The 22,704-nt window shown below is 32.5% G+C and overlaps 1 protein-coding gene across 1 annotated transcript in view; it reads left to right on the top strand.

The window, feature by feature from the left end:
• Nucleotides 1-22,704, top strand: part of LOC137924533 (protein madd-4-like) — a 187,099-nt gene that overhangs the window by 109,859 nt on the left and 54,536 nt on the right. The window contains exon 6 of the mRNA XM_068767922.1: nucleotides 14,008-14,152. Within this exon, the coding sequence (XP_068624023.1) occupies nucleotides 14,008-14,152 (145 nt within the window). The remainder of the gene's footprint in view (nucleotides 1-14,007; nucleotides 14,153-22,704) is intronic.

Raw genomic sequence — 22,704 nt, 5'->3', positions numbered from 1 at the left:
TATACATTATACTACATATATCATCATTTTAAGCACAGGATGTCTTCTGCCGGAAATAGTCCTCCACCCTTAAATTTTCAATAAAGCATTGAACGTTTTCCGTAAATCTGGCTCCAGCTATACAGGGTGATTAGTATAAAGTAAAATTTTTAAGGGAGTGAATTTACCCGGCAACTTTAAAAAGGTCGTTTATGCAACTTCTTGGCAGAATTTTTTAAGTAATCGATTTTTATTAATAAAATTTTGAAAGAATAAATAAAATAACTATTCTGTATAATTTTAATATGTTTTCGGCTGTGGCAGGCCGTAAGCCTTTTAACATTAAACTTTATATAGTATGAAGTTGATTCGGGTAATGTGCAGAAATATAAATAAATCTTGTGACTTGGACCACACACGGGCCTTATTATTTCGCGTCCCCATTTCCTGATGATGTCAGGTCGGATCCCAGCATTGTGTCACAAGGTTTCAATTCCTATTTTTTTTTTGTTTGCAAATAAAAAGCGTGGCACTCTCTCGTACAATCTATAGATTATAATTGTGAGCCAATTTTTATGATTGAAAGTGAACGGATTTTTTAATTCATTTTTTAAAGGTGATTTGTCACACAATATACCTATACAGAAGGCCTTTTTGGAACATTCAGAACCTTTTCAGGTGATTTTATTAGTTAACTGATAAAAAATGTATAAAGACATACATTAAAGGTGTAAAACCTTTAAAAACGTGAACGTATGGCTCATTTGCAATCAACTAATACATATTAAAGATTGTTAAAGTAATAAAATATATTAATAAATATTATTAACAAAACTCGGATTATTATATCGATCTATCTATATTCTCAACTGATAGAAGCCCACTGTAAGGCATAGACCATCTTTGAGAGAATTTTCGGGGGAATTGAATCCTTGATCAAGAACCTTTCGATCCGGCCACCAGCGTCCATTGGTTCCACCAGCAATATGCCTCATCATCACCACTACAAACTAGCAATTCTTAAACTTTGGTCGTTGAACTTGGTTTTTCTGCAATGCTCCTCGAATCGAATCCGAAACTCCCTCTCTTATTGCTGTTGAATTTTATTATACTTTACTTACTTTTATTTTTCCGCTATTATAGTTGATGTTGTCAGTGAATTATGACTATTTTGTTGGACCAGCTAGTAGGGGGTTTGTAGGCCACAAATGCCGCGTCAACAACCTCTTATTCGCCACTCTAGAACCTTTTGGCTTTAACAACCATCGGTTGAATTATAACATATTAAATTAAATTATTGTTCACTATATGCAAACTTTGTATTTAAAGGAGATTCTCTCATATCGCACTCCAATAAAATAAAATAAATTAATGTAACATTTTTTACAGTGATTACCTTATATACGGTGATTGAAAACAGCTGTAACTTTAAAGGCTTCGATGATAATAAGCTATACATTGATCACTTTAAGGCTTTTTAATATATAATCAATAACTCTGTATAAATTATACGTATGTACTAACATTATCTCAAACAACATGAGTCAATACTTTTTTACCATCTGCTTATAACGATCTATTGAACTGTAACCAAAAGTACAAATTTTTTTTCAATGTTTGTACAGATAATGATAGATCATTTGAAGCATAAAAAGTATGAATAAAATATAAAGTTAAAGACAAAAGAGAATGTAGAATAATAATAAAATAAAACTAATTTATAAAGTCTGTTTCATAGAAAGTAGGTGTAATGAAAGACCCTCAAAAACAGGAGTCATATGATTAAAAAATCGAGTATAGATGTTTTCCAGATAATGTACATAATATTTCTATTACCTATTAAATGAAGTGTAGTTGATGGTATTAACAAAGTAGGATCTATCATTTTTCTTCTCTTTTTCAACCGACAAACGCCCACTGTAAAGCACAGCCTTCAAACATCGCCACTATGAACGGTCGTCCGCCCGCACCTTTGCCTTAACTTTTACCATAGCTTACCTTTAACCTTCTACCTAGTGGGGGACATAGCCTCGCCGCGTCTACGGGCTCGTGTCATAATTATTTAATGGAATCAGGCGTTACCTCGCGAAAGTCTATCCTAAGTAAGAAAAGGACCAATATTTAGCCACTCCCGCACATGCAGTGGTAGTCGTGCAACAAAGTGCACCACCCGCCAGCCCGCTGATAAATGCGTATGCGGCAAACAATGCAAATCACACAACTGCTACCGCCAAATCACTCAAAACGTATTTCACCCCTCCACAGGACATCTTCAGGAGTTATGTTACACCGATTATTGCCAAACACAGAGTCTAATAATTATCAATATATTATGTCGTGTAATAATTATCAAAATGATTAATTAATTAATAAAATCGTAAACATTAGCGCTACCAGGGGACCTGCTTAATAAAACATTAATATTAATTAAGACTGGCAACACCGGAATAATAGAACGTGGCTTTTCCTACTTAAATATGATAATCGGAAATTCCAGCCTGTACCCGCCGCCCGCCAACCGGAATTAACGGAAGCTGTTGAATTATCGATGATGTGTGCCAATGATACACGCCACTGTATAATGAGGTTCACTGTTTCTGACTTACTGATATCTGCGCCTTTGTTATAAAATGTTTCGTGTTTAAAGAGTTTTTTCATCAACTACTTTGTTTTTCAAATGATTTATATTATTGTAATAAAATTCTATTTTTAAAATGCCACTTTCGATATTCGAATTATCAAAACAAAAGAGTTTCGAATCCTGTTGCTTACCAAGCTGACGGAGCCATCACGTCAATTGAATTATGTTACAATATTGTTACGTACTGTGGGTTCTGACTCGAAATGAAACACCACTTGTTCACAAGGAGCCCTTTATTCACAAATCATATGGTCATCCTACTTTAACACAAAGTATACTTTCGCTTAGTACAAACTACGCTTCCAAATCGCTCAAGAAATCACTGTCCAAATAACTTACCAAATAGTCACTTTGTATCTTAATCGTAGATCTTAATTTTATAACTTGAAAAACAACTCTGAACTCTCGATATGGGTAGTACACTTATTTATACTACGGATAAGGTTCTAGTAAGTTCGAGATAGTACTCGGTTAGAATTTCCGAGAACCGTACACATATCTGTAAATAACTTCAAGGTCACGCGTGTTCTTGATTCTAGAGTTCAGTGTTTATTGTTCAGAGGGTTCTGTAACTCGTGTTTTGTAACAATATATATTACATTTCTACATAATTATTTTTAGTAACGTATTATTTTATATTTAAACTATTTTTTACACTATTTTTATTTTTCTGCGAATACGATCTTTAGATATTTTTTTATTAAGCCACTTAAAATTCCCTTACAATCACTCGAAAGGGACTTTTAAAAAATTTTACAATTATGGTTTGATTTATCAAATTTAATACTGCTTAAATTATATATGAATCTAGAATTATATTGAAAAAAAAAATCTTATCTTACATTTAAATTAAATTAAGATTATTCGGCTAGATCTGATGCCGTATTTACAGAGGTAATAATAAAAATTGGGATAGCATTTTCTTTTTCTTCTTTTGAGTCGATAGATGTCTACTGAACGGCATAAGTCTTCCCCAAAGTCGACGGTCCACTTAGTGGGCTGTCTACCCACGCGGCGTATACCATAGTTTATGATTCACTCTGTGCTTGGCACTAATCGGTGTAACATAACTCTTGAAGATGCCCCGTGGAGGGCTGAAACACGTGTTGAGTAATTTGGCGGTGGCGGTTGTGTGATATGCATTGTTTGCCGCATACGCATTTATCAGCGGGTTGGCGGGCGGTGCATTTGTTGCACGACTACCACTGCATGTGCGAAAGTGGCAAAATATTGGTCCTTTTATTACATAGCTTATGATGACCACTCGAGAACCTTTCGATCCCAACCTCCATCATTTGCACAAGCAATGCACTTCGTCATTGCCACTACAGACAAACAATTCTTGGACCTTCATCTGTTACTTTTGTTTTTCTGCGGACCTTCAAATTTTTTTTTTTCGATCTCGCAACGAAACTCCAAGCATAAACCTTTTTATTACTCTCTGGGTTACCCTGTGCCTTATTATAACACCCACCATGAGCGACACTTACATTTAAACACTATATATACATATATCTTTTTGTATACATATACATTATGTGAATGATAGTATGCTTTGTTAGTATGTTTAAATCAGACCTTTTTATTACTCCAATTACTTTTTATTAATATAAAACTTTATCATACTTTGCTTTCCGTTTTTTAATATCCGCCATTATACTTTGAAAGTGTATTGTATGTACGCATTGTTTGCCGCATGCGCATTTATCAGCGGGCTGGCGGGTGGTGCACTTTATTGCACGACTACTGCTACATAGCGGAAGTAGCTATATATTGGTCCTTTTTTTACTTCACTCATCCTTTTCAATAAAAGCTATTCTTCTCTGTAACGCGTCCCCCCTCGATATTAGGATGATCAGGAATCGTTGCGCATTCAATGCGAACAAGAATTCAATTCAACAGCTGTTGCTTGACAAGCTGACGGAATCATTGTGATAGCTGGATATTATTATTTATTATATTTATATAAATAGTATATACAGATATATAAATATAACTATAGTAAGTTGTAGTCATTAGTATATGTAAGGTGTTTTTATATAATTCTCTTCCTTTCAACTTGATTTTACTTATTTATTTTATTATTTGCGTTTTATTATTTTACCTAGGTTACCTACCTTTATCGATTTATCTCTGCGCCGCCCAAACGGTTAACTGGCAGAGAATATCTTCGGCATAAAGGTCGCCGTTATACGAAATTGTATAAGAATTTTTAAATAAATAAATAAATAAAATAAACAATTCTACGATGTAAAATTCTTTAACGCCGTCACGTATCTCTCGGTACCGAGCGCCTAACTTCCCGGCATCGGGTCCCGCGCGGACACTCTAAAAGTGATAAAACTTCAGAATCACCACTACGACTCGTTCCGCTATTCTGCATAATTTCATATATTGTCTAAGTGGAAAGTTCGAGGTGAGCAATTTGCATAATCACAGTCGCGAACCCTAAGAATAATAATTCTATCTCAAAACTTTTAATGTAAGATATCCGATGCTCTTATTGATTTTATTATGTTTCGACGCGTTCTAAAATTTTACTCGACGTTAATTAAATTATATTGTTACAGCTTCCCACTGTTGGACGTACATCAATCACAAACATTTCAATAGCACAGTTCCAGTGTCTTTCGATGCCCCTTAATTACATTGTTTGTCAACCTGTCCGCCCTGATTTATACAATATATCAGTCTAATTACTCTGAAGAAATAAAACACAGCTTATATTAGGTTCTTGTTTAACCCTCAAATGCATGGTGATGTAGATCTAAATCGCACGCTTTAATAGCCTATGGCTCATTATGTTTTTCCTGAGTTGTATTTATTTTACTTTTTAAATAAATTTGATATTTACACGTTGATTTATGAACGCAAAAACTTAATATTGACAGGAAGTTTTTAAAAAAAATCGTATTTCATATGTTTGGCGCCAAACATTTATTATACTGATTCCCGCGACTATTACAATCAGTTTTTTTTGCAAAAAAGTGTCGGAAGATACAACGAAAAATTGTTATTAAAAAAGATAAAAGGTAAGTGTAATGTTTTCATGTTACAATTTTAGTAATAATTGTGTATTTTGCAAATTACTTGGTGTGTTTAATGTAGATATGCATCAACAATATTTTTTGAAATAAAATATTATTTATATTATTATGATTCTCCTTTATTTTTCCCACAATCTTTATAAAATATTCCTATCCAATTTAATTTATTCGGAAGTAATAAAAAGATTCATGCATTTAAGGGTTAATATTATATACTCTGACAGCGCAAACTATGCTCGGCATTCCGCAAAACGCACTCATCATTGTTCCACACTTTGTCTTCCGCATTGCGCTCCGCACTTCGCATTCCGCAACGTGCACTCAACTTACACTCCACACGTTAATTGTAAAGTATGTAACGTATCGGTACATTAAATTTCAACTTAACAAGAACTTAGAGTGTAAGACATTAGCGTGTGTTGTTGATTACAGGGGCATGCGTTAAGCAACCCCAAGTTATATTAAGCGTGAGCTTAACGTCTTGCGGTGAGAGCTCCATCGATTAAACCTCTGAATAACTTAGGCTCTTGAACTACATTTTCATGTAATACACGTCGATAGTTTTAAAAGGGAGTCTATGCTTATATTTCAATTAAAGAAAAGAAAAAACGCGATGATTTACTTTTGGAAATTATTTTTCCTTCCATAATTAAAAACATCAAAGGCATCCATCAATCTTTTCTCTATGTATTTGATGTTTTATTTTATAAAATAAAATATCTTTGTTAAACACTTTTCTAACGTCAATTATTTTAACATTGTTAGCAGTAAGTTACCATCGGCTCTGGACGCTGATCTGTTAAGAAGAGCCGGCCAGAAAGTCAACAGTGTTTCTTTTAAATGAAATTTAACAATTTTAGATTAGATTATATTATAATATCAACCGTGTAAATATGTCAAGAAACTAAGTTTCACACATTTCGATCTACAAAAACTTTTCAATGCTACAGTATTATTTTTAATTAATTTATTTTTTAGGTTTAAAACTAAGAATAGTAAGATATGTGATAAATTGTGGAACTTTATTATTTATACGTAAACTTACACTAGATCAGTGATTCCCAAAGTGGTCTATATTGACCCCTAGGGGTCTATGACAACCTGCAAGGGGTCTACGTCAGCGAAAAACAAAATTGGGGGTCCACGAAATGAAAATGGGGGTCCACGATGGTGGATCTCAACACATACACTGATAGTACCTACTTACATCATACTATCTTATAATATATAAAACATTTAATGTTACGTATATTTTACATAACAGAAACAAAATTTTATTTTGAGTAGTTTTAATTTAAATTTAACTAATAAATGTATAAATTAACATGTGTTTTTACATTAAGTTTTTAACACTAAACTTCACTACAGTTAGAAATTTACGGGAAATCAATATCAGGTAAGTAGGAGGTCTACCCAAAACGGAAAAACATGGCAAGGGGTCTACGACACAATAAGTTTGGGGAAATCTTCACTAAAGCAATGGTAGCCTGGTTGAAAGGGACAGGAGATTTGCGATTTTAGGTCGCGGGATCGATTCCGCGAATCACAATCACATGTAATTCCCACTTTCTATACTAGTTATATGGGATCACTACTGCTCACAAAAGAGATGGACTTCCAGAGGATGGACAGCAGCATCCTCTGCGTACCATAATACCACACAGCAATCGCCAACCCATCAAGCGTGGCGATTATGATATATCCCCTCATGGATATCGATACTTACTGAAAGCTTCTATATAGGATGAAGCGACTAAAACGACACGAATACCCCAGGCGTTACGAATATATTTTTATTTCTTTTATTTACCACATGTCACTATTTATATAATATTAATCTAATATATAAAATTCTCGTGTCACGGTGTTTGAACTTGAACTCCTCTGAAACGGCTTGACCGATTTTTACCAAATTTTATATGTGTATTTAGTAGGTCTGAGAATCGGCTACTATCTATTTTTCATACCCCTAAGTGATAAGGGTTGTTCACCTTTAAAAAATTTTTTTTATTTTTTTGACGAAATTTATTGTGTTTTTTTTTTTACGATACAACATACAAAAATACATACAACCCTAAATTTTCACCCCTCTACGATCAACCCTTATTTTTAAATTGAAAATTATTTTTTTTTTTTTTGCAAAACAACGTTTGCGGGATCAGCTAGTATTATATAAAGGAGTATTAGCCCAAACATGTTTTTTATCATGACGAAGTCTATTGTAACATGTGTTATTACTTTTACACCATATTTTCCAAGAGAATGAAATTTAAATTAAGAACTAATATTTTCTTGTGGTGCACATAAATAAATAAATAACAGAGAATTATTTTTTTATTTGTATATCAAACATGTAGGCACTTCGAGGCCTAATTAACTTGTTTTATCCATTTCTATGCACACAAATAATGAGTCGTTTAACATGCAACAATTGTTCACTACCGTTAATTAGTCGCTTTAATTAATAATTACAAATGGACTAATTATAATTATTTAACATGTTATAACTACATTTGTGACGTTTTCCGAAGGGCATTATAAAAGCAATACCCTACTAAGTCTCTGGACTGTCTTAATTATCTTTTGTCATTAGCCGCTGTCTTTGTGATTTTTTAAAAGGTTACCATATATTTTCACATATTTAAAATGAAAAAAATAAAAATCCCTAACCTATTTTATATACATTATTGTTATTAACACTTTATTGTATACCATAGATAATTACTAAAAGAAAGAAATAATTTATGTAGAGGTACAAGAGGCAGTCTTATCGATCGAGGCGATCTCTACCAGACAACCTTTTGATAGAAGATGAGAAATATGTAGGAGAGGGCAGATTAGGTTGTACTTACATATAAATACTTACATTACTATACATACACACACATAAATACAAATATACTTATAATAATACATAAAAAACATTTAATACACAAATACATGTATATAAATATATATGTATATATATATATACATATATATATATATATATATATATATATATATATATATATATATATATATAAATATATATATGTATATGTATATATATATATATATATAAATATATATATGTATATATATATATATACATATATATATATATATATATATATATATATTTACGTGGAAAAGTTATTGCATAAATATCAAATGCTACGCAATATCCTATTTTAGAGGGCAAGGAAGTGCTCTTACACTATCTTTTTAAATACTGACAATGATTTAGCGCATAATACTTACATTTTTTAAGTTACATTACAAGTTACACAAGTTTATTTTCATAGAATGTACCCTTATCAATCATTATGTTAGAGATTCATAAACTTCAAAGAAACGGGCCACTTGGCAAATGGATATAAAATTCGAATGTATACATTACAATGTCTCAGAAATTTAAGTTCGTATCATTTGGAGACGAAAGTAAAGTGTCTCAACAAACTTCTCAGCCGGACACGACGTGGAGCTTTCAAATAAAATCCCCTGGATCCGAATAGAAGCTCAAACTGCTGATAAGATAAAAGTGACAAAGTTCGTTCAAGTAAGAGACTTGAAATAGATATCACAAAGTTTGTTTACAGACATCAAGTAAGATGTACCCAAATCTCCCTAAGGTTTTACTCTGAAACACTTTAAGAAATTAATCTATAAAATACATAATTTAGTATTGTAATAGGTAATATATTACTTTTTTAGATCAATTTGTTATTTAAAACTCCCGGGGAATAAAAAGGCAGGTGTTTTTCGCTTAGTTTAGTAGGACTATCTACAACATTTGCCAAGCGTCAGTTACACTGTTTAAAAAATGATTAAATTTTGCCAAAAACCTCAAAAATTGTTCTGATATCGTTTCGCAACCATCGCATTTGCCTGTTTTAGCTCCGTGCGACTTGTGCCTATTTAGCAATTTTAAAAAAGTTAATTGCAGAAAAGTAGATGCAGGATACGACGTTTGGACATGATTGAGAAGGTAAAAACTGAGTCGAAGAAAGCCTTAAAGGCTATAACAAAAATAAGAAATTTCCGACATGAGCGTTGAAAAAAGTGCGTTTTTTTGGGACGAGGAGTACTTTAAGGGGATGAAATTGGTTTGGAAGAATGAAAGAATTTACATTTTGCACAGTATATATATATACATATATATATATGTAAATTCTTTATTCATTTTTCAAATATATATATAGATATACATGTATTTGTGTTTATGTGTATGTGTGTGTGTGAGAGAGAGAGAATGTGCATATATATAAATACTATATACATCGATTCTATCGTAACACATTCGTCGTATTAATAATATAACTTTTCCATTCCATCTCTCTTTCTTGCTTGCGGGTTATGCCTTCGTCGAAATGCGTTCACAGAAACAGAGTGGTCCGCGAAATTTTAAAAACCACTTCGTTGCACCAGTTTACAGAAAACATTCGCACAAAGATAGGCTTCACCCATATACGTATTTAATTAATCTGCGTGTGATTTAGTATGCGAAGCATGGACTACTCGGCGGTGGGGGGAAAATGCGGTTCTCCTTCTCGCCGCCCTCACGCGTGCGGACGCGACCACCCTGACCCGATGTGGGATGTATATCGTAGCGGGGATTACTTTTCTACTGAATATTGCAAAAGGCTCCATTGATACTCCAGAATTAGTTGCGTAAATGATTGCGGACTAATCCAATTTTTAAGCTGCAACTAATATATAATTAACTCTTTACAACTATCAAATGTATATAAGTCGTTGTGAGAAACTACACCAATGATTAAAAGAAAACATCATAATTACAATAACTTACTAGTGGTAAACACTATGAGGCACAAAAATGTGAGCAAAAAATAAAACTGTTTGTTTGGCACTAATCGGTGTAACTTTACTCCCGAGGATGCCCCGTGTATGAGGTGAAACACGTGTTGAATGATTTAAGGGTGGTAGTTGTGTAATTCGCATTGTTTGCCGCACGCGCATTTACCAGCGGGCTGGCGGGCGGTGCACTTTATTGCACGACTACCGCTACATAGCGGAAGTAGCTATATATTAGTACTTTTCTAACTTATGATGGACTTCCGCAAAGTAACGCCTGAATCCATTAGATAAAAAATTAAACTTTCTAAAATATTAAATATAATTAAAAAAACAAAGGCGCAGACGCTAATTTCCGTGTAATATGGATTACATAAAAAACCTTCCCTATCACTAGGCTCTTGACATATTCAACATTAGAGCGGGCGCGGTAAGGCGACACTAAACAGAACAATTCTTTGAAGTAATTTTCAAAGAATTGTTCTGTTTAGTGCGTAATTCGGTGGGCGGCGCACCGGGCGGCGAAGATTGATTTTTTTTTGGGCAGTTTCTTTTACACTTTTTTAGGCTTCCATTATAAATGTTTGCCTAGTCTTGTCATATAACATAATTGTGGAGGCTTGTTATTAACAAATTTTGATAATTGTTTTTCTTAATGTCATATAATTTTTCTATATATCCAAGTGTATTATTCTCTGAAATGACTAGTATATATTAATGCTTTTATTTTTATTATATACACCCTAAAGAACTCAAGACAGACGAAAAGAGCGTAAGAAATGTGATCTATGGAACAGGAGAATAAAACAAAAGAAATAAACCCTTGCCTGAACCTTCCAAGGTAAGGGTGAACGAAAGGTTCCCAACAACGGAGGCAAAAAAAAGCTGTAGGTAATAGCCAGCGACTTCAACCTTAACATTAATCAAAGCCTGCGAAATGGTATCGCAAAAATCTTTTCAAACACGCCATGGTTTATTACCAACACAGAGAAACGACAAAGAAAATTTAAAGATAACCAGGAATATATAAATAGATATATGTAGCGACTAAAATATTAAACAAACCAAGTACACACAACGAAGAAATATACAAAAGAAATAACTGAAAAAAATTGTAATTTGAAAAACGAAGTCTGTCCCTTCCAAGATAGGTATGAAAGGGTCTCCAATAGCTGGTGCCATTAAAACTAAATAGTAAACATGTTAATTTTTATGTTCCCGTGCCATTTACGAGACAGGCATTTTACATTTTGGGTGTAAATAGTTTATTCAAACATTTTTATAACCCAGTTCATTTACTCAACACTCTTTCATCACATCCTTCACCAAATTTTTCATTCTGCACGTTCTGATCTTCTCTTGTTTTGCTTTACTTCCTTCACCTACATTTCTGATTACATTTTATTCTTATATCACAGCATATATTTATATCATCACTTTATTTACAGTTTTGTGGTTTGGAAAAAGTTTAATAAATACAATTACAATAATTTGTGGACGGAAATGAATAATTCGCCTACGAACGGTTACGAATCGAATCCTAGTTCCGAACAAACTCTCAGAGAACTACCAACGGCGGCGCCCGCGTTCTGCGCGTTGGCTGCGTGCCAAGGGTGCAAGCAAGAGCGCGTATAGTTCACGCCGTGCGAGTGAGCGAGACGAGTGAACGGATATGAGCGTTGTGACGACGTCCGCGGGAGTTTTTAAATATGGCGGTTTTTTGGAAGCGATATTACTACAGTTTTTATTTTTACTTTGTATTTATTTATTTATACCATTATCATCGTTATTTGACTTTCCTCTTTCATTGCATTTAACTTTTTGTTTCTTTTACCTAAACCGCTTACTTTGATTTTGTTTTTATCTATTGTCTACTGTACCACTAACAGTATGCGATGTTATTTTGATAACAAAATGTGTAACCTGTGGTAAAATTATTTGTTATTATTACTTTATTATATGGATCTATACATCGTCTCGTCTGTTACCCTTCAGTTCTTAAAACGAAAGTTAGCGATCAATGTATGTTACAAATGACTTAGTGTAGTGAAACGTCGTCTCTCATTTGCAAGCTCATATTCACTCATCGAATGACAGAGATGAGAAGAATGGAGAAAATTAGAAGGTGAGAAGACGAACAAAAGTAACAACTACAGCCCCGCAGATTAGCGAGTTGAAGTAGCAGTAGACAGGCCACTTAGTGCGCAGAATAGATAGATAGCTACTTGGATTTTAAGGTCATGGAATGGAGACCACAAGACCGGCAAACTGTGTAAGATATCCAACCACAAAATAAGGTTATTGGAAGACTCTAGATGTAAACCGATTCTAATCAGTCTTATTAGAAATCTGTACATGAGGCTTTATTCCGAAAGTGATACTAAAACAAATCAACTGAATCGATAAGTAGAAGAAATATCAAATCGTACGCTACGAATAAAGCGTATAACATAAAAAAAGGCAATAAACTTTTCATATTTCACAATGCCGGATCATTTCGTGCGCTCACGTGGATTCAATAAAGTTAACAATGAAATCTGAATATTGTCGTTGACTTATCTTTTTTTATACCTTTCCTCAGGGTTTTGCGTAAAAAATAGGTTTTATTTTAATCTTATAGTACGTTGTTAATACTATAGTTTGTAAATACAATTGATTTTAAATACACCATGTACAAGCTGTCAGAGCAATGTGTGAGAAAGACAACGCTCTTTTCAAAACTGAAAAGCGTGGCATATTTTCCTTCTCTTATATGTTCGATTCGAAAAATCGAGTAATCGACTAATCAGGTTGTAGTTTGAAAACTGATACTATAGGGGAGAGCGATCTAATTTTAGTTCATATTGAATTAGGCTGACATAAATAGCCATAGCAAGTGATCCCATGTGAATATTATATAAAGGTATATAATATTTAATAATAAATAAATAAAAAAGATTGAAGTCCTATATGAAAAACGAAATTATTCAACCATTTCGTCAATATGCGATTTCTTTTAGATAGGTAATATTTTGATAAAAGAATCAAAAACTCAATATATGATAACCATCTGTTAGATATAATTTTTATTTATAATAGATCACGAAAAAAATTTTCCGTTATGAAAAACTTAAAAACTTACTTTTACTGCCTTACAAAATAAAACAGTATTTTGTTGTAAATCCCTTTCCAAGAGAAAATGTAAAAAATTATATCGAATTTTCTCATTAGATTCATTCATTTTAACATAAAGAAAAACTAATAGCTCATAACAAATTTCACTTAATAACTTTTGATCTTTTTTTAAGAAAAAACGTTAACTTTTTAATGTCTACAAAACCGGCCAGATACAAATACAACTAAAGAGATTTTATTACAAGTTTATACATAATATTTGAGGAAAGAATTTTTTCACGTCCAATAAGTCTCACTCTTTAGTAAGGCCTGTATTAGCATTGTAAAGGCAATACAACGAAAAATATTACGTTTATAAATCCGAGCTACATTAGAAAACATGATCTTGAGTGATATAAGAAAATTAATAAATATTAATCTTGTCCACAGCGTGTAGGTTGTGATCTTCGCGTCGGCTCGACCCGGCGTGTGGACGAATGTGGAGTTTGCGGAGGCGATGGGTCTTCTTGTTCCAGACCTCGGTACCACTGGCTCGCAACACCTGGTTCTCTTTGCTCGGCAACATGTGGGGGAGGTAAGTGAAGAAAGTAAATCCAAAGACACATAATTGAAGTTCAAGTGGCAGCTATGAAAACCTCAAATTACCGTGCAGATCACAGTACGGCAAGCGCAACGTAGGGCGTTACCTACAAGACAGGCTATCTTATTAAGATCGTTAGGAACTCCAATACCCCGCAGTGGATATCCTATTGCTATAATTAATCGATATAGATCAGAACTAGATTGCTATCTCACCTTATATATTGACACTGTTAGTAGCTAAAAGCTACCAATGACTATATCACATGTATACGGACATATGAATAGCTTTTAAGCGATGCTATATAGCTGATAAGACAATTCTAGAGCTACCTTTAAGATGTAAATAACACTTTGTATATTATTGTATTATTTTTGGCCGAAACGAGCAATACAAACTTTTGTGACAATTGAAAATAGTTTTTAAAGTTTAAAACGCTACTCAAGAAGATGTTTTGTGTTAACTTTATGTATCTCTTTATACATTTTTATAATAATTTTAACATAATAAGATAGTAACCTTTGTCCAATTATTATCTCCAAAGAAATATTGAAATGGCTTGTTCGTAGCACTATCCGTAGCGATTTGCGTAGCACTAACTGTAGCAGTGAATGAGCACAATGTCTTACAACATGAAATATAAATTTAAAAGTTTAAGTTATTTAAATATATACTCTTTTTCCATAATATTTCGTTCTTTGTAATATTTTCTATAAAAATTCGAGATAAATATTTATCTCAATATAATTTAAAGAATAAAAATAAGATTGCTGTACCAGCTATTAGGATACATAAAGTGTCTCACTAATTTGTAGTTCAATGTATGTGAATCTACCAAGCAACGCGGTAAATTTATATCATAGTAAATTCAAGAAATTTACTAAACACGGGCTTTGTCAAAAGCCATACTACTTTATTACCGAGTATCATGTTAGATCTTTCCAGTACGTGGCGCGTTATCTTCTTTCAGCCCATAGACGTTCATGTATATATATATATATATATATATATATATATATATATATATATATATATATATACACACATATATATACAAATATATACAAATATATATAGGTTTCCCAGCAGCCACTGATTAAATTTGAATAATGTAAGAAAGAAAGCAGAAATTGTATAATGAAAATAGATAAGATAATAGAATATAAGATATAAAGCTAATATATAAAGGAAAAATTAATTAGAAGTAAATTAATTAGATATAAACAAGCGAAAAAAACTAAAATAACTACATCACGCTAAATGCTATTTATTAAACTAATAGCACGCATAATTATAGCATTAAAATTAGGATCCATATACAATTATCATAAGAGATAGAGTTTACTCATTTAATATAGTAAATAGGAAATAAATAAAGAGGCAGTACAATGTCTATATTGTTTCAAGGTAGATGTGTATGTCGATTGTACATTTAAAAAGAAGGTGCCAGGAATCGAACGTGGTATATACGTGTGTGAATTCTTAACCACTAAGCCAAAGGTGTGAATCGCAAAGCTAATAACATTGTAGGCGTCGTTAGTATTTGTTAATTAAATGTGACCCTCCGATTTATCTCCGAGCCTACCACTCGGCGTTATAAATCAACGTGAAAACCTTACGCCTTACACGATGATATCCGTATCGGAATGTCTAAATGTCTTTTTTTATTACACAATATATATAAAAATCATCTGCGCTTATTATTAGGTCAAGAAACAAAAGTTATTAAGCGTATTGTAAATTTAAACTTGTTATAAAATCTCTTTGGTGTATTTGCATCTGGCTGGTTTTCAAATTAGAAAGATGACATTTAAAAATATACGAATATAAGTTAATAAAATTTCTTTTCGTTCCATATTTCATTTGTTTTCATTTATATTACATCGAGTGAATTTAATGCATTTTATTATTTATTTGAAATAAAATTATGATTTTTATAGACCTAGTACAGCGTCAGAAAAAGAATCGGAATGTTTGTTCCATTGTTTTTAGTTCGGGAATTTTTATGATAAAGATTTACCTCACTCTAGTTACAGAAATACGGATAAAATGGACGCCATTTTTACAATAGATCAAAATGTAAATATAAGACATAGCCGAAGACCACAAATGACCACAAAACAGTTTTGAGACATATTGAGACATCACAGTTCCAATTGTATCATATTAAACACTGCAAATACCTCAACAATTCATTTATTAGGGATATCGATTTATTCTCGTGCTCTCGTGTATCTTTTAAAAGACAATTTAATTCGAAATTATTGGGTATACACAATACAATTTAAGCCTCATTGGAATATGACGGCTTGTGACTCGTAATTATTACTGTCTATTCTGCAGAACGCGCTAGATTATTGATCCTTGTTTAGTAATATTTTTGTTTTATTTTATTATTGTTTGACTTTAATTCATTAAATGTAACAATTGTAACTAATTTTATATTTCTATGTTTGCAATGTATTTTATTTCTGTTTATCTCCAATAAAGTAAAGTAGAATAAAATATATTTACTAGATTAATAATTAAAAATATAATTCTCACGTTAAACATCTTAAACATCTTTCGTAGATACGCTATTGCTATAATATCTCAAATTACGTTCCATATGAATGCTGATAATATATCGCGATTTTTGTGAAAATATGGTAAATAAAATATATATATGAAAACCAAAAGAAACCATAAAAATAATACCTCATTTATGTTTAATTATATTATTAATCTATCATATTGTCATATTTAAGAAATTACTTATACATTTTCACGGGCTTCGTGTATTCCCAAATGCTTACACTATATCTGAGAACAAAATTCGGCGAATTTTGTCTACGAACAGATGTTTCATATTTTTATTTATTATATTATACATCTAAACGGTAATAAGATTATCATGACTGTCTCTGTATTATGTAACTTGTCAGAAAATGATCAAAATTATTTTCATCATCATCTACCTATCACCTTGGACTTTAACAAGATCATCTGTCCATGGATGGTATGCTACCCTTGTCGATCTGTAATCTCAGTGTAAATATCTGGATATATGCAACTTATAACTAGCCCTTTTAGAAGTCTTTATGGGAGGCCTATGCCCAGCAGTGGGAGTCTTACAGATAAAATCATGACGATGATGATATACATGTAAACTGTCGGATTATTTCCCCCACTTAATATGGAAAATACACTATTCGAAATATGGGGCTGTTCGATTTTATTTTGAATCTATGTAACCTAAGTATAACATTATCCGGGTTTCATTAAACAGAAGACAGTATCCAATAGAACCTTAAAAAAAATAGTTAATCAACTTAAGTATTGAAAGTTACAATCCGATATTACAACAAATTACTTATTTATAACATTGGATTTTATTGTAAAACACGTTTAAAACCTGCGTGATTATATAAAGTTAAATTAATTTATTATAATGCAAAACTATGATTATGTTTTATTGCATTGTTTAAAATAGAGGAAGTCCGTGAATAAGGCGCTTATATGCAAATTAAAAAATGATTTCAAATACATTTGGACAGAACGTGTACAAGTGGATTTTTTGAGTCACAGATTGTAATAATTATTGCAATATTGAATGACCGACTTTATAGATTATAGAAAATCATTATAAACATCTGTAATGTGGAGATCCGTAGATGAAAAAAACTAATTTAAAACGTAGCTGATTGAAGCAAGTTGAAAGGCAGTATACATATAGTTCTAAACAGATGGTCGCCACAATCCGTTGTCTACATTAAGCGGAGTCGATACGCAACATTTGCCCACAAGGGTAGATAGTCCTTGTTAAGATAGTCAGCTCTAATGAATATATTTGGTCCAATAGTGGACATCTTCCACCAGAAATAATTTCGATAATAATTAAAATTACATCAAGTAAAAAAATACAAAACAATTAATTTACGTCATCCATAAACTCGTTCAAATAATACATTAAGGACGAAATTAAATGAACAATTAGTCATTGTAAGAAATGTATTGCTTTCAAAAAATAATAAAGCACCAACCGTTGTACTTCGACCCTGTAACAGACGACTTGACGCGCCGTTGTTTATCACAGCCTCTCCGGCGCCTTATAAACAATTAAAACATCCAAACGGCACGAACGAGCGGACCCGAGTGTCTGTAGGGTTATTTGTGGCCGCGATCAAACTGAATATACAATGAATAGCTCGCGGGCGACGGAACACCGAACTGGGGTGGCTGGAACATTTTCATTTTCATGTAGTGTAATGACATAGCCCATCTATTGCAGGACTATATTAACCAACACGACTTTTGATAACCGCTAAACAATATAACCTTTTATGAAATCTAATTACAATTCAATATATTTTAAGTCGAGAAAGCATACGCATTTTGAATCATAAATTATTTGATGATGATCTGCTGATAAGAGTAAAACTTAACAGTTGCTCTTTTTAAACAAAATTTAACAACGTATTAAGCATATATAATACATACAATATAAAACTTGCTGAGTCAACAAATTAAGTTATACATATTTCGATGAACTTAAAAATTCTTGATTGCTATAATAAGATATATTTAATAATATATTTTAAGAACACCAAGATAGTAATGGAGATGGCTATGGTCGAAGTTTCTCTGCGAGGTCGAACCAGAAATGAGATCCACAATAGAACCAAGACCACCGGCGTATCTCTAAGAATTGTTAGTTTATAGTGGCAAAGACGAGGGACATCGCTGGTGTAACAAGTCATCTTGAAATCGAAAGGTGGTTAAGCCCCCCACTAGTGGGACTTACGACGGGGGAAATCGCTGCAATCTTTGGGGGAGGCTAGGCTATGCTTTATACTAGACGTCCATCGGCTGAAAAGAATAATAAGAATAACATATTTTTAATTTTAAATTTAGAACTAAATTAAATAACGGTTTGACGGGTGTTTACGATGGGCTATTCAATACCTCAAGGTCATCCAGAGAACAATGGAGCCTTTTTGCAAAATCGAATAAATAATGAGAAGAATAACCAAGTAAAACCGATAAAGGTGGGCGTAGCTCGAAGAATATTGAAGTTTTTTGTTAAAAGAAATAATGTAACATAGTTAAATAAGTTTATGGATATTTTGTTATTAAAAAAGTATGTAATTTGTTTATGGGTTTTATACATCACTTATACTGAGGTCTAAAAAGCAGTGAATTTTAGAATTCATTTCAGATTTTTTTTTCTATAAGTCAATGTTTTTCTTACCAGCCAACCCGATGTACTTGCTCGATGTCCCATTTCTTCCAAGTTTCGTTTTCAGCTCAAACAGTATTCATTTTGAAACAAAAAAAAAACTCTGAAAATTCATCTAAAGTGTCCTACTTATGAAGCATAATTTTTCATAAAACCTCGCTTAAATAAACTTAAAGGTTTATACATATTTATATATTCAAATAGACTTGCCTCCGCAGAACTAATCGCTCATTATCGTGACGTCGCCGAGTGAAAAGGAAAAAAAAAAAGAAAAAATGATTTATATTACACAAAGTTCAATAACCAGTATCTTGAACGCAAGGAGCGGGCGTTCGTGAAGGTTTTATGTAATATTTTTTTCCCCGACTTGAATATTTGTTTCAATACATTCGTTGTTATTTTCTACACCAACAAATGCGAAAATAGTCCTTAAAACCCCTTTTAAAAAGAAACTAGAAATTATTTTTAATTTGATTCATTATCATTATATATATATATATTTTTGATTTTTGTCTGTCTATATGTTCGGGCTAATATCTGGATCGATTTTCACGGGACTAATACTAGCGGGTAGCTAATATAATAAGAAGTAACTTATGCGACATTCCTCTTAGAAAAGTTCTCACACCAAAAAAAATAAACTAAATATTTTTTTGATAAATTACCATAGATGGACTACACCAGATTTTCTATAGGACCTATTAGAAACGACCTTTCTTCTTAGTCTTGTTGAAGTTGATGCTGTTAGCCCGGGGGCTGTTACAGCTTCATCGGAGAGTTCACGGAGCGGAAGGGTTCGTGAACTTAAAAATAAAACAAAAGCAGGACAGACCCATTCTAGTTACACGAAGTTGTTCGTACGTAGTAAAGCGCTCTACCCGAGTAGAGCTGTGTAGTGTTGATGTTATGTGTGCGGCTTGGGACGGCAGCGTGGACCACAGGCAAGACAAAGATGGATCCGGATCCAACCTTGGTTTGCCCACGCTGATCGCGGTTAGGTCCGCAAGCGTCCGCCACCTAAGAAAGGATGTTGTGGTGTGGTGAGTAGAGTAGAGTGGTGGTGTGTGGGACCTATCTCTAGACTCTTTCGACGACCTTAAAAAAGGTAACCACGCCCAATCATTACATTTACAACCTCATGTCATCACATTAGAACAAATGTTATCACCTAAACTTTTACATTAATTTTAAGTATAATTTCTTTACATGCAAAACCATTTTTCGCAACGATATAAAAAAAAGAAATACATTACACCTAATTTATTGCTACAATCAAGTTTTATTTCCGTGTAGTTATAATAACTTCGGTACGGTGTAATTCTCAACATCTGTTTCAGTGAAATGAGTTCATTATATCCCGAGCTTTCATTTTGCTAATACCTTCCATTTTTCGGACGCATTGTTATTGTGAGTGTTCGTTGCGTAATTTATTGAACCAATCAACTGATCACGGCTGGACCATCGGCGTTAAGATTCGATCTCCCTTTCTGATAAATATTTCAGTCCTCCATTGGTATTATTTTTTTATCTGGATTTATTTTGTAACTCTTCTATTTTTCCTGATGAATAAAATACTATTGGAATTAAAACTTCTATAGCTTTATCTAACATAAGCCCATAGAAGGCTTCGTGAATTATACAGTAACTTTTATGTATATCTTCGTACATAGTTCCGAATAAATCACCATTAGGGTCTTTAGCTTCTAAAGTGGAGACCACATACTGGCAATCCCAGCGCAAGACATCTTCCCACAAAGTGGACAGACAACTTTATTCACATCGTTTAATAACGCTGGATTCAGGTCCCTTTCAACCAATGAAGCCTATGCCCAGCTGTGGGCGTCCTATGTTTTCAATGATGATGTAGTACTTGAATTTTTCGATCATACAGTCAAAAAACTCCAAACTGTCAATCGTCAATAAAATTTAATTTAAAAGTAGTATATATATATATATATATATATATATATATATATATATATATATTTATGTCAATCGACAGATATAAACTTTTAAAAGCATTTGTTATTATATTCGCAATATACATATGTGTGAGTTTGTGTGTGTGTATATATTACACACAAGCGAATATAGATATATGTGTTTGATAGATGGTGAAGGATGAGGTATCTCCTACTGAGAGGCGCTCCACTTTTAATGCAATAAAGTAGAAGAAAAAATAAGCAAATAAATACAGAGAAAATAAAATAGAGCTTGGAAAGGCAGCTAAAACCTTGAACAGATGATAGTAATTTAAATAGTCAAGGGCAAACGTCCAAGAGCTTATAGATCAGTTAGTCAGGACACCAATCTTCATGCTGCGCTATAAAATGCCAAAGGTAGTAACAGCTGGTGCAGCGTTATAAGGATAAACATTTGTTAATATCAAACAATCACGACCGCTAGCAACGAGGACACCAGTGCGAGGAGAAATTTAATCTAAATCAAGTCCAGTTCAGATTGAGGTTGGACTACTCATTGTTTTTATTATTTATACCAACAAAAAAACTATATTCATTGCTTCGCTTTTGGTGTACTAATTAAGAAAAGGAATAATAATAATCGAAAGAAACTTTCAATAATAGTCACGGGAAATATTTTTGGAATATATAGAATTACTCTATTAATAAATACATTTAAAAAACTTTTAAGTTAAACGGTTTTTTGATACCCATATTGTGGTGGTTGTGGAAAAATATGTAACTAGTCCGCCATATAGGAACGGCGTCCATCTTGAATTTTAAATTTTGACATAATCATCGTGTTTTACTAGTATAGCCCTTTCATTTAATACCCATATTGAGGGGGTTAAGGAAAAATATGTAATCCGCCATTTTGTATCGGCGGCCATCTTAGATTTATAATGTTATTGATTTTATTATATTGTATTGTCATCTAAATTAAATGTGTGTACCAAATTTGTGCCAAAATGCTTAATTTTCAATTTCTAATTTTGACCCAAATAAACAAATTCCGTACGGGTCGAACTAAATAAAACCGTTTAATTACTTTATTAATAAATATTGAAATAGCGTGTCATTGCGTACGAAACATATCATTATAAAAGTTGATAATCTTATTTGAAGTTCTATGAAATGTAGTAAAAAATGTTCACAAATAAAACGATGGAAAGCCTAAAATAGATATTGGTGGTGCTAACTAGAATACTTCTAGATTTTTCTAGAAAATGCTATATGTGTTAAAGAAGTATTTTTCATAAACTACTATAGCAGGGGTGACCAAGCTCCTTGATAGTTCGATCCATTGTTCGAAATTTAAAATTTTAAAACGCACAAACGAATATTTTTTTTACAAAAATTGATATTTA

This window comes from Battus philenor, unplaced genomic scaffold, assembly GCF_028537555.1.
Source record: "Battus philenor isolate CCGP_79_NKW_IND1 unplaced genomic scaffold, ilBatPhil1.0.hap1 SCAF_24, whole genome shotgun sequence".
NCBI lineage: Eukaryota > Metazoa > Arthropoda > Insecta > Lepidoptera > Papilionidae > Battus > Battus philenor.
This window is presented reverse-complemented; position numbering and strand designations above follow the sequence as displayed.